The sequence below is a fragment of the Geotrypetes seraphini genome, chromosome 10 (genome assembly GCF_902459505.1).
Source record: "Geotrypetes seraphini chromosome 10, aGeoSer1.1, whole genome shotgun sequence".
Lineage (NCBI taxonomy): Eukaryota > Metazoa > Chordata > Amphibia > Gymnophiona > Dermophiidae > Geotrypetes > Geotrypetes seraphini.
The window spans coordinates 29,681,534-29,695,269 of NC_047093.1; the positions used below are offsets into that span (position 1 = coordinate 29,681,534).

The 13,736-nt window shown below is 44.4% G+C and overlaps 1 protein-coding gene across 1 annotated transcript in view; it reads left to right on the top strand.

Moving 5' to 3' along the window:
- The window catches only part of MYO15B (myosin XVB), a 117,113-nt gene that overhangs the window by 24,415 nt on the left and 78,962 nt on the right, over window positions 1–13,736 (top strand). Inside the window, exons 5-12 of the mRNA XM_033960997.1 lie at window positions 212–321; window positions 1,885–1,959; window positions 4,129–4,222; window positions 4,868–4,971; window positions 6,652–6,715; window positions 7,152–7,265; window positions 10,596–10,757; window positions 13,095–13,208. Of these exons, the coding sequence (XP_033816888.1) occupies window positions 212–321; window positions 1,885–1,959; window positions 4,129–4,222; window positions 4,868–4,971; window positions 6,652–6,715; window positions 7,152–7,265; window positions 10,596–10,757; window positions 13,095–13,208 (837 nt within the window). The remainder of the gene's footprint in view (window positions 1–211; window positions 322–1,884; window positions 1,960–4,128; window positions 4,223–4,867; window positions 4,972–6,651; window positions 6,716–7,151; window positions 7,266–10,595; window positions 10,758–13,094; window positions 13,209–13,736) is intronic.

A 13,736-nucleotide genomic window follows, 5' to 3' on the forward strand; every position in this document is an offset into this window, starting at 1 on the left:
TTGATGGGCTTTGGCCCTTTTCTGCCGTCATTTTTCTATGTTTCTATGTTTCTATGTAATGTGGTGAGCAGGAGTCTCTGATGTTTCTTTGGATCTGTGCATAAACTCTTTCCCACAGAATTAATGCATTTTCTAAATGCTTGTTATTACATCCATATCTAATAATGTTTCACAATCAAATGTAACTAAGATGATAACTTTTTGTTCTTAGACATACATTGGGCAAATGCTGGTTGCAGTGAATCCATTAAAACCTCTGAATATATATTCTGAAGATGTGATGGACCAGTACCAGCACAAGACACCCCTAGAAAGTATTCCGTGAGTTGCTTTAAATTATCACGCCAGATTTTCTTCAAATCTGTAACTCAGGATCATAGGAAGAAATTCTTGATAATGCAACAAGAAGTCCCAGAACTGGGAGTGTCATTTTTCCATCACTTTCCCTGTAAATGTTTTATCATTGTTTTCTCTGTAAAATATCTTATTTTTTTGGAACCATAAGTTCCACTTTTTTATAGATTCCAAGAAAGAACAATTGAGGCCTGTAACTGAGAGCTTGGGTTTAGATAGTATCATTTGATAGGAATGTAAGTGAAATATACTTTGGTCTTATTTTCTTGTACACACCCATTTTGGAAAAGGACATAGAAGCTGGAATTGAGATGTCTAGGTCAGGACGTTAGTGGTGTACCTGGAGAGGTGCACGCCTCCTCCAGGCAATGGGAAGGTATGTGGATAGGTTGCGGGGTTGTGGTCCGCCTGTGCGTAGCCATTGGCTTTGCTGGTCCCCTGCCCCTGAACAGGAAGTTGACATCCGAGGGGGCAGGGGCTGGTGGAGTCCATGGCCAAGCACAGGTGAACCACAGACCTGTGACCGCTCCAGCACCCCTGAACCTGGGATAGACCGCTCCCCCGCCACGACGTTGGTACGTTACTGCGAGACATCTCAGGTTTCGCACCTATTTTAAGAAGAGAATCTGCTGACATATAGGCTGTTCTAAAATACAAGAAAAATAGGCATTTATCCATTGAGTGCATGCAGCGTAAACATCCATTTTAGGGGGGGAAAAAAAACTTAGACAATCTATTAGGTTGGTAGTACTGTAGGTGTAAGTCCTGCTTTGTTTGATCTGTTAGGACACTGACATTTATTTCTCTTGTGAAATGAGGAATGAATGAGGCATTCCCTAGTCCTGTCCGAAACAAGCCCAGCCCCCCCCCCCTTCCCTCGATGCCATTTGTATGCACTTGAGTTTTTGCCAGCTTTGTTACATGGGTACTTAGATGTTTGCACAAGATAAATGTTTATGCACCTCTCAAACGTGAAGAGTGATTCTAAAATGACCACCGTAATGTCTTTCCTTCAGGTTTGAAGGAATTGAAGAAATTTTGTGACCTTAATTTCCTGGTGGAACCGTGGCTCTATTATGAAGCTTCCCCCCCCCCCCCCCCCCTTCTTTCTATGGACTAATTTTTGCAAATGACAACAAATAAATAAAATACTTTTTTTTGTTAACATTATTAGAATTATTCTTGATTGACCTTTGCAAAAGTGTCAATTTCCATATTTCTAGCATTCATGTTCCACTTCAGTGGTTGCAAGTGTGTTCATGGAACCTAACATAACATAAAATTGTATTTCTATCCCTTAAACACCTTTAAAGTTCGATGTAGTTCAAAGTGATTTATAAAAAAATATGCATCACAATAGTTGCACAATTGAAAAAAGTATTAGGCATAGCAGTCCGGTAGAGACCTGGCCCAATTTAGCTGGAAGCCCGACAGAGTAGAAGAAAAAATGCCAAGCAAAGAAAAGTCTAGTGCTTTTCTCGAGATGTACCTGAGTTCTGGAGTAATTATGGTGATCTCTGCTCTCTTTAGGCATATTTTTGCTATTGCCGAAACTGCTTATGCCATATCCCAGAGTTCTGAGCAAGAAGCCTGCATCGTCATCAGGTACCAAAAAAGGCACTTGACGCCAGTGAATGCTTGTGCGCCTGGCTCCCGTGTACTGGATTTAGTACGGGGTGTCAGTTTCTCCTAGTATGATAAATGCTTTCAAATTTCATTCATGACCGGTAATAACCTTGCAAAAAAAAAAAAAAAAAATCTAGAGAAATGAGGTGAAAACCACCCAAAGTACCTCCAGACAGTGGAAGTACCTCCAGTGAGGAAGTCAAATGATGGGTCTGTATTCGCAAGATGGATTAAGAAGGACTCTTAAAACATCACCTCATTTCTTTGAAGTCTCAGTTAATAAAATCATCGGGTCAAGGGAACATTTGTTAAGGATAACACACCATTGATCTATAAATGTCTGGCCATTTTGTAAGCGTAGTAGGGGCTTTAATAATCCCCAGTCTGCGTGGAATGCATTTGGTTCCTTGTCTATGAGAGCCATATAATACAATTTATTTTTAATAATATTCTATTTATCAGCCAGAGGCTCTTCTACATGTTCATCTTCCATAAAGATCTGAGGATTCTGTAACAAATACTGCAAATATTCATCTGTAAAACTAAGGACATGGGCCCCAATTCACTAAAGGCAGCGATCGTCGCTAACCGACCTGATTCACAAAATGGCCCACCATGAATTTTTCCCTCGATTGCCCATTTTCCAATTCAGCCATGCAAATTAGTAAAACTTGATGCAAAATAGCCAAGCGATTGATTCACTTACATTGCTTGGCTATTTTACATCAGGTTTTACGATCCTAAAACATGACTGTGTTACCAAGAGGACTGCTGGGGGGGGGGTCATTTTTTTAAAATTGCACAGATATTACACACGCAAAATATCTGTCCCATTAAAAAAAAAATTATGCATGGGGAGGGGCCTAAGGCCCTGATTGGCTCAGATATCTCGGGCTCCTTCCTTGGGAGGGGCCTGAGGCATCTGAGCCAATCAGAGACTTCCTTAGGAAGGAGCCTAAAGAAGTCCCTGATTGGGAGGAGCCCGAGGTGTTTGAGCCATTCAGGGCCTTATGCCCCTTCCCATGCATCACATGATGCACCGAGGAGGGGTCTAAGGCCCAGTGGCATCGGAAAAAAGGAAGAGTAAGAGATGTTATGAGTACCTCCTGCTCCCAATGTTAAAGTAGGAGCTACAGGGCATGGGGGAGGAGTGGGGAGGGGACTCTGATGGCAGGAGGGGTTGGGCATTAAAAATTTTTTTATGGGACAGATATTTTGCATGTGTAATACACACAAAATATCTGTGCCATTAACAATAAACTGGAAAAATCATGACAGGTTAAATTATACATTTTGGTGGACAAATGTATGTAATACATATAGATATGAGAGAATGAACGCAGAATGTTTAGGGTTTAGTGTTTTATTTAACAAAATATGGAGTCCATTGGCTATATTTGCTGTTTCACATTAAAAGATAATATAATACCTTCTGAGTTTTTTCTTTACACATCTGTGATGGGATAGGGGTAGGGTAGGGAAAGGTACTGAAAATATGGATATTAATTCTTCATATTAAAAATGTTTAATATTGTCAATATTAATAATTGATGGAAAGGGATTGGGTAAAGCTATGATTCTATAATATTATTGTTTGAGAAAGTGTATTCTTTGTAATATTTTGTTACTTTCAATTAAATGTATTACACTATTGTAACTAAATAAAATAATAAAAATGTTTAAAAAAAAAAAAAATGAAAGGAAAAAACCCAACCCGGCAGAAGCCCTTACAGCAGTGTCAGAAGACTGCTTCCCCTGTCACTACTGTTAGGGCTCTACCAATCAGAGCCTCAGGCCCCTCCCCAGTGTATCCCAAGATGCACCAGGGAGGAGAATACCATAAAATGCTTCACTCTACACAGGACATGGGCTTTGCAAAATGCCTACAGACCAAGACCTGATTTTGTTAAACAACATTCTAGTGTTTTCTTTGACTTTCACTAATGTAATAGAACCACAAAACTGAAGGTTCTAGAAGGTAGTGAACTGGGTCTAGACTTTCAGAAGTGGATCATGAAATTATCAACACAACAGTCAAAATTTTTTATTCATATTATACTCCTTGTTGAAAAGCATCAAGTCATGGTGAATGTCTCCAGAGGGAAGACGATCCTCACTAATTCCTGGTTCCTCGCTGCTCTCTTCCAGCGGGCATAGTGGTTCGGGTAAGACAGAAGCTGCCAAGGCCATTCTACGGTATCTGAGCACCTCATACCAGAGGAAAGATGGTGGAATAAGACAGGTAAGAGCTGCCTCATGCGGTCTCTGATTTAGCCTGGGCTAATATCAATGCTGCCCAGAAGCAAAGGTTGTTAAATGGAAGACGAGCAAGGATTCTTTCAGAATATTTTGAAGCTCCCTCTTAAAATTTAGGGAGGGGATATCTTTTTATGAAATCTTACCTCAATTAGTGGCGTAGTAAGGGGGGTCTGGACTGCCCTGGGCACCAAGTGGGTGGGGGCACTAGCACCTCTCTGCCCTGCCCCCACCACACCACGCCACACTCATGTTCACACCATCCCCCCCCACCCCATACCTCTTTTTTATCTTTGCTAGCAAGAACAACTTTTGCCTGTTGCTCACGCCAGCCTGGTTCCCCTCTGAATCACTTCTGGGTCACGGGGACAGGAAGTGACATCAGAGGGGAATCCAGCGCTGGCGTGAGGATCATGCTGCAGAAGCCATTCGCGCTGGCAAAGATTAAGAGGTACGGGGGGGAGAGGGAGTGTGCAAGTGTGGAATGGGCGGTGGGAAGGAGGAGGGTGCAGAGAGGAGAGCACAGGGGAGTGGGGGTGCCTCTGTCCCTGACGCCTCCTTACTTTGCCATTGATTGGCTAAGTACATATGTTGGTTAATTGGGGAGTTTATTCTCTTCTTTCTCCCACAGCCGTGTGAAGTCCTGCCCATCCTGGAGAGCTTTGGGAATGCTAAAACTATCCTCAATGATAACTCCAGTCGCTTTGGAAAGTTTCTACATGTGCACCTGAGCCAGTGAGTCCCAGAGTCCAGTGTGGTGCAAAGGATTCCTTAGCAGGGCCTATGCACACATTCGTATCTGCAGAGAGCAGAGACTTTCCCAGGACATGCGAACGCCTTGAATTTTCAAAAGTATACGTGTGTAAATGTTTCTGATAATTTTGTGCATACTGATGAGCAGGTGTAACTGCTTTTCCCTACTTTAGGTGGACTGACAAGTTAGGCGGTCTGTTACAGAATTTGCCAACAACCTAATTTAATAATTGGCTGCTAATTGGTGTTAACAGCTAATGATTTGCTTATATTGATATTAATTACCACCAGTGCACACAACTGACCTTCGTTGCTGCTTTAGAAGCTGCAAACGCAATTTCTGTCCCTTGCAAATTCTAAGGAGGGTGGCTGTGGGAGGGGCGCAGCGAGCAGTGGGAGCGCGGATTTCCTCCCTGCCTGACAAGAGCAGTCAGCGGGGGGGGGGGGGGGGGGGGGGGGCTAGGGCATTACACGGTGGGGATGGGTAGAACTGGGTGGTCCTGGGGGGGGTCCGGATTTTCCAATTGGAAAATCTGGCAACCCTATGTGTGAGGGTAGGATTAAAGAAGGGCTGGGGAATAAAAAAAAAAAAAAAAAAAGTTCAGAAGAGGTGATATGTAGCCACAGTCTGGATAATTTATCCCTTTATCCACTTATTTGGCCTTGTTGCTCAGAAACAACATGTGTCGTCTATGGCTCTTACGGGAGATCTCCATCTCCAAATGCCTGTTACTAAGAGCATAAGAATTGCCACTGCTGGGTCAGACCAGTGGCCCATCGTGCCCAGCAGTCAGCTTCCGCGGCGGCCCCCAGGTCAAAGACCAGAGCCCTTACTGAGATCAACCCTACCTGCATACGTTCCGGTTCAGCAGGAACTTGTCCAACCTTGTCTTGAATCCCTGGAGGGTGTTTTCCCCTATCACAATCTCCGGAAGAACGTTCCAGTTTTCCACCACTCTCTGGGTGACAAAGAACTTCCTTACGTTTGTACGGAATCTATCCCCTTTTAACTTTAGAGAGTGCCCTCTCATTCTTCCTACCTTGGAGAGGGTGAACAACTTGTCTTTATCTACTAAGTCTATTCCCTTCAGTTTCTTGAATGTTTCTATCATGTCCCCTCCCAGTCTCCTCTTTTCAAGGGAGAAGAGGCCCAGTTTCTCTAATCTCTCGCTGTACGGCAACTCCGCCAACCCCTTAACCATTTTAGTTGCTCTTCTCTGGACCCTTTTGAGTAGTACTGTGTCCTTTTTCATGTACGGCGACCAGTGATAGATGCAGTATTCCAGGTGAGGGCGTACCATGACCCGGTACAGAGGCATGATAACCTTCTTGGCACTGTTGCTCTCATTCAACATCAAGTTTAGAACAGCCATTTCACCATCTGCCAAGTAAAGGGTTAAGTTAGGCTGGTGAAATAACAGGCCTGACTCAAGTGGATAAGTGGCAGTGCTAGCTATCGCCTGAATATTGACACTGCTGAATATACAAATAAAATAAAGAACGGGCCGCTGCCTCTGAATATCACATTCAAAAGGTCTTATTTGAACAAATCTTCAATCTGTCTCTTGTGTCCCTGGTTTACTGTCTCCCTTGCCCTTCTCTTCTCTATATTTTTCTGTCTCAGTGTATCTGATGTACCTTGTTTTGTCCTCAATCTCTTAGAGGCATCATGGTTGGAACCTCCATCTCTCAGTACCTTCTAGAAAAATCTCGCATTGTATTTCAGGTACGTGTGTGTGGGGTATAAAGTCTGCTCTCATAACCTAGTGCAAGGCTGCCCAAGTCCGGTCCTTGAGATCTACTGGCAGGCCAGGTTTTCAGGATATCCACAATGAATATGCATGAGAGAGATTTGCATACCAAGAAGGCAGTGCAGGCAAATCTCTCTCATGCATATTCATTGTGGATATCCTGAAAACCTGGCCTGCCAGTAGATCTCAAGGACCGGACTTGGGCAAAGGTAGGGGAGGGTCATTAGGGTGGGCAGACTAGATGGGCCGTGGCCCTTATCTGCCGTTTGTTTCTATGTTTCTATGCTTCTGGTGTGTTCTTTTCACCAAAATGGATTTCTTTGAAGGCGATGAATTAATTTTATGAGAATCTGTTCTACTTTTCAGTTGTACATTGACTTTGGTGGCAATTTGATTATTTTTTGTCGGCAGGCTCGAGGTGAAAGGAGTTACCATGTGTTCTATGAGCTCCTGGCTGGGCTTCCCATGGCACAGAAGGAGGGGCTCTACCTTCAAGATGCAGAGAACTACTTTTACCTCAACCAGGTGCGATGTCTGGTCGTGCAGTTCTGAACCAGCTGAGGTTTTTTCACATCTGTCAAATCATAGTATACAGACCCAGTCTTTGGGACGCCAGCCAGTCAGATGTTCAGGAAATGAATATGCATGAGAGAAATTTGCATGTATTGCCTCCATTGTATGCAAATCTATCTCATGCATATTCATTGTGGGTAACCTGGAAATTTGATTGGCTGGGTGTATCCAGGTGGGCCCTTACTTGCCCAGCTTGGGCTTAGGTCACCCTGTAGCAGCACACCTATGATGTAGCTGGTGGGGGATACATTTAAAGAGCAAATGTTCACTGGCAGCGAGCAGTGTGACTGATGCAACTTCCTGCAGCCTTCTGATGCAACTTCCTGTTTCCGCAGAGGCAGAGTATATCAGAAGGATGGCTGTGGGGCTGTCACAAGCAGCGTGCATCGGTCATGCTACTCACTGCTGGTGAAGACTGGCTCTTTAAAAGGCATGCTGCAGCAGCAGTGGCAGCAAGGGGGAGGGGCTGGAGAGATTGGATTGCCCGGCTGCAAGAGAGAGAGAGATTGGATCACCTGTGGGGCAGGTTGTTTTGTCCACCCAACTTGAGTCCAGGCCCACACAAAATTAGGCTACACCCTTGATCCCCAAGTACTGTTTTGAGAACCCCTGTAGAAAACATAAGACTAGACATATTGGGTCAGACCAATAATCCATCCAGCCCAGTATCCTGTCTACACAGTGGAAAGTCCAGGTCACAAGTATCTGGCAGAAACCCAAACAGTAGGAATATTCCATGCCAGGGCAAGCAGTAGCCTCCCCCACATCTGTCTCAATAGCAGACTATGGACTTTTCCTCCAGGAACCTGTCCGAACCTTCCTTAAAACCAACCACACCAACCGCTCATCCCACATTTTCTGGCAATAATGACCACTTACTTGCCTGCCTGGTGAAAATGTGGCAGACATCATGCATCCTTAGAGAAGATTTTAGACAGTGCTGAGGAAGTGCTGGCTGTCGTGGTACATGTGGATACCAACAGCACAGAAAAATGTAAGAAAGAGATTAGATGATGGAAGCCAAATTTAGGAGCAGATTTTTAGCGGGATCTAAATGGTGAACTTAAGAGTCAAGTATATTCCCAGAAGTGAAATTGTCACCTTATAAAGCAGCTAAATTTAGTAGGGTGTAGAGCTTTCATATCACTGAACCTGTAGCGGGGATTTGGTTGCCCTTAGACATATACTGGAGGCAAGACCATTGGCTAGAAAGAAGGTTAAAGCTGCCTACTTTTAATTAGCCTTTGTCTCTGTTATGATTTAGTCTTGATTTCAAATTTCAAGTTTATTTTAAATATTTGATTTGATTGCAAAATCCAAATCCAGTGCGATTTACATTTAGTTAAAAATTAGGTTAAAATAAAAAATAAAAACCAAGACAATTAGTACTATTTTAATAAAATAATACGTTTGAAAAAGGGAGGAGAAAAAAAAGAATTAAATACAATTCATAAACAAATAAAAAGGGATAGGTAATGAGACAAGAGGTTGGGGAAGGTTACCCACTTAATTTTTACTTAGCAGTACTCCTAGTTCACTGTAAAATAATAACATTTAAATGAATCAGTTAAAAGCCGTCCTTAAAAAGCCAGCTTTTTAGGAGACTTTTAAACTTATTAAGTAATTTTTCTTCTCTTATGTTGATTGGGAGCAAATTCCAAATTTGAGGGGCTGTAACAAAAAAAAATCACATCTCTCCTTGAATAAATGAATTTTAGCGAGGGGACTACTAATAAAGATTTTTCTTTGGATCTTAAAGATTTTGTGGGAATATAGAGTATTAGAAATCTTTCTAAGAATGCAGGAGCTTTGTTTATTAATATTTTGTGTGTGAGTAATGCTATTTTATATGTGATTTTGTGATTTACAGGTAACCAATGCTTTTCCTTTAAAAGGGGAGTTACATGATCAAATTTTTTTTACTTTAGTGATTATTTTTATTGCGGTATTTTGAAGAATTTGCAATCTATGTATTTTTTTTAAGGTAGATCTTTTATAGGTGGAAGATTTACTTTAAATTTCTGCAGTAATAATAATAATAATAATAATAATTTTATTCTTATATACCGCCAAAGCCATAATAGTTTGAGGCGGTTTACAAAAAGAAGTGCTGGACAATCATGGAATAAAACACAATATAAAATCATCAGTACGTACATACAATGTGAAAGTAAAAACAGTGAAACCGTAACTTACAAATCGATTAAATAATTTTGTTTTTACTAATTTTCTAAAACTGAAGTAGGATGAGGAATGCATTTAATTTACCTGCCTGTAGGTTTATTTAGAGCAGGGGTGTCAAAGTCCCTCCTCGAGGGCCGCAATCCGGTCGGGTTTTCAGGATTTCCCCAATGAATATGCATGAGATCTATTAGCATACAATGAAAGCAGTGCATGCAAATAGATCTCATGCATATTCATTGGGGGAAATCCTGAAAACCCGACTGGATTGCGGCCCTCAAGGAGGGACTTTGACACCCCTGATGTAGAGGGTTACTTTTATAGAAATGCCATGTAATTTTTAGGTTTTACCCTTTTTAGGGGGAACTTATAAAGAGGTCAGTATTCAAACGTGATTTAACTGGGCTGACAGGCTCCTACACGATTGAGGGGGATGATATTAATGTACTGGCAAACAGGGTTATTAGTAACTAGGTCTCATTGCATAAAATGGGGGTTTGTGCTAAAATTGTTTGATTTATGGCGAAATAACCCATCTTAACAGTAGCTCACATTGATAACTTCCTCTCCCCCCCTTAAATACCACTGGCCAAAGTAAACCTGGATCGTCAGTGGCACTTACCCAGATAATGCCACTGTACATCTCGGTAATACCAGGACAATTTGGAGGCAAGAGTCTGGGCAGAGCTGGGGGTTACCTGGTTGGTGGTAATATTCAGTCCAGTAGCGTAGCGAGAGTAAGTGGCGCCTGGGGCGATGGCACCCTCTTCCCCGCCCTCTTCTCCACCCCCTACTCCTTTCCGAACCCCACTGCCATGCGCGCCCCCTTCCCTTCTCCCGTACCTTTTTAATTTTCCAGGCGAGAGCAACAGTACGAACTTGCTGCCTGCGTCATGTCGACTTTCCTACTGATGTCACTTCGTAGGCGCGGAGCCCGGAAAAAGGTACACTGGACTGTGACGCAATCAAAGCAATAGAAGACTTTATTGGGGGGAAGGGGTTGGCTTAAATGCGATGTAGAGTGGGAGCGTTATGTGACATTTCTGTGAATGTGGACTGATGTATAGGCAGATTCTAAATGTAAGTTCTCATTGGTTCCAGGGCAGAGCATGTGATCTTTCAAGAAAGAGGGATGATCGGGACTTCTTGATCCTCAGGAAGTCCCTGTGCAGAAGTGGGCTTTCAGATAGTCAGGTGACTTTCCTCTGGGCTGTGCTGGCTGCCATACTGCAACTGGGTAACATCTGCTTCACCTCCTGTGAGGTAAGCCACCATGAGCCCCATTGCTGTGAGCAATTAGGAGTGGATTGGTTTTGGCTTTGAGTTTGCAAGGAGGCAGCTCACAAATATCTGTGAATGGTTTAGACCAGTGTTTCGCAATCTTTCTCGAGCCGGGGCACACTAAACCTAGCGTCCCTGACTCGAGACACCCGGAAGTTTGCGACTTCACCGTGATGACGTCACACACACGCGTGCTATCATCACGCCAACGTCCGCGCATGTGCAAAGGCCCTTCAAACGGGCCCTGCGTCGACAGTGGGGGGGGGGGGTACCTGCAAGGAAAAGGGCCAGCCGGAGAGAAGGCGAGGCACTGACTCAGGCTGATTGCCTACAGGACGTGTCTCTCTTCGCGAGAGGCACGTCCTTAAGGCTATCAGCCAGCACCGGTACCTCTCCTCCTCCCCTGAAATCTCAGGAGGCACACTGGTAAGATTGCCAGATTTTACATTCGTAAAATCTGGACCCCCCCCTAGACCTGCCCCCAGGTCCACCCATTCCCGCCCCGTTACGCCCCAGTCCTGCCCCTAATCCCACCCTAGCCCCGCCCCCGTTGCTTGCTCTGGTTGGGCAGGAGGGCTTCGGCGAATTATGGGGGAAGCTGTACAAAACCCAGACAAAGTGCCGGGTTTTGAAAAGCCGTCCTTTCCCCCCTGATATGTCCTCAAAAAGAGGACATGTCCATGGAAATACGGATGTCTAGTAACCCTACACACTGGTTTGCTGCGACACAGCGTGCAATACACTGGTTTAGACTATGTTATTTATTTATTGGGATTTATTAACCGCCTTTATGAAGAGATTCATCCAAGGTGGTTATTAGACTACTAGTATTTTAGCCCGTTACATTAACGGGTGCTAGAATATACGTCTGTGTGTCTTTTTTTCTGTCTCTCTCTCCCTCCCGCTGTCTGTCTGTCTTTCTGTGTCTCTCCCTACCCCTGTGTCTTTCTTCTTTTCTATCTATCTGTCTCTCTCCCTGCCTCCTATGCAGCAGCATTTCTCTCCCACCACTTCCCTGTGCAGCAGCCACAGCAGGATTCCCTCCCCCTCCATTTCTCTCCCCCCACACCACTTCCCTGTGCAGCAGCAGCGTTTCCCCTACCCCCCCTTTCCCTTCCCGCGGTCTGGCCGGCTCCCTTAGTCCCTTACCGCCCCCCACCCCTTCCCTTCCCATGGTCCCGACTAACCTTCCGATTCCAGCAGCGGCTGCAGCACTCTACACACTGCTGCTTCAGTCGTGTGTAGAGTGCTGCAGACACTGCTTGAATCAGAAGGGAAGGTTTCGGGACCCGCAGCCCTTGCCAGACCCGAAGCGAGCTCTGGTTTTTTTGGTTTTTTTTTTTACATGGGCCCAGCAGGAGCAGGAGGAGAAGCCTGGGAGGCAGCAATTAAAGTCCGTTCCGGCCCCCGCTGACGTCGTCCTGGCCAGTTCAGATCATTGAGACTGCAAGAGCTGCTGCGTCCAACAGGCTCCGTGCTGCCGCGCACATGCGCACTCCTCCTACCTGCGGGTCCCTACAGCTCACGGAAAATGGGAGCACGCAGGTGGGAGTGCGCATGCACGCTTAGGGCTTTATTATATTAGATAAGCATGACGGTGCGTGCCCCTTCTCTTTCTCCTTTCTAGACACTCAAGCTCAGAAGCCAATCATCTCTTCATGTCAACCACTCTTTAGTTGCTTTCCTGTGTGGGTGCATTCGTAAAAGTGCACACATGCTTTCCTCTGTGCAGACGTTGCCAAATTTTCAAAGCAAAGCAAAAATATCAGCACGCTTCTGCTTGGTAAAAGAGACCATAAGAATAGCCTTACTGGGTCAGACTAATGGCCCATCAAGCCCAGTAGCCCATTCTCACGGTGGCCAATCCAGGTCACTAGTACCTGGCCAAAACTCAGAGTAGCAACATTCAAACATCTCAAAGAATTGTAGGATTCTGGAACCCCAATTGGAGCAACATTCCAGAGATGAGATTGTGATGTCATAATGCCTCATTTCACAGTGCCTCAGAGCCAACCTCATTAGTGATGTTACAATGACTTAATTGTCCTATACTTGGCTCACGTAAGAACATAAAAATAGCCATACTGGGTTAGACCAATGATCCATCAAGCCCAGTAGCTCATTCTCATGGTGGCCAATCAGGTCACTAGTACCTGGTTAAAACCCAAGGTATAGCAATATTCCATGTGCAATCATCAGTGCTGTTGAGTTTAATTAGCAAAATCATGTTGGAGGCTGCAGGCTAGACAGAGGCCTGATAGTTAATTGGTGAGAGGTGGGGAGGATATTTTGAGACCCATTTTGTCTCTTTCTGTTTAGAAAGATTCATATGAGCTGGCAACCATCGTCAGTGATGCAGAAATCCGCATTGTAGCCAGTTTACTCCACCTCTCAGCGGAACGGCTGCAGGACGCTATCACTCATCGAGTCACTGTGAGTACCTGACCCTTCAGCCCGGCTCACCATGAACTCCACACCATTCACTATGAGTCAGTGTGTATGTCCAGTCTTTTAAAAACACACTTTTCTCTCCATATTTGCGGGGGTTAGGATCAAAGACGGCCCACAAATACAAAAAAAAATTGTAAATAATTTTTCACTTTCATATTTGCAGGGTTTGTGGTACAGCCCTCGCGAATACCATGAAATCACGAGTAATACCTATCATTAGTATTCACGACCATGCTGAAGCGCGTGCTGAACATTTCTCTCTGCACCCCCAAATGCTGCCGTTTGCCCAACTATGGTGAACTTTTCTCTCTGCACACTTTTCTCCAACGCTGCCATTTACCTGACCAAGCTGACAAAAAGAACTGAACTTTTTTCTCAGCACTCCAGGCATTTCTGGGCACCCTCCCACATCCCTGGACCCTCCGTACCTTCGGATGAGAAAAAGGCAGGAGGGAATTCTATTCCCTCCTTCCTACAGGGCCGCATGCTGCAAATGACAGGGCTTCCCCC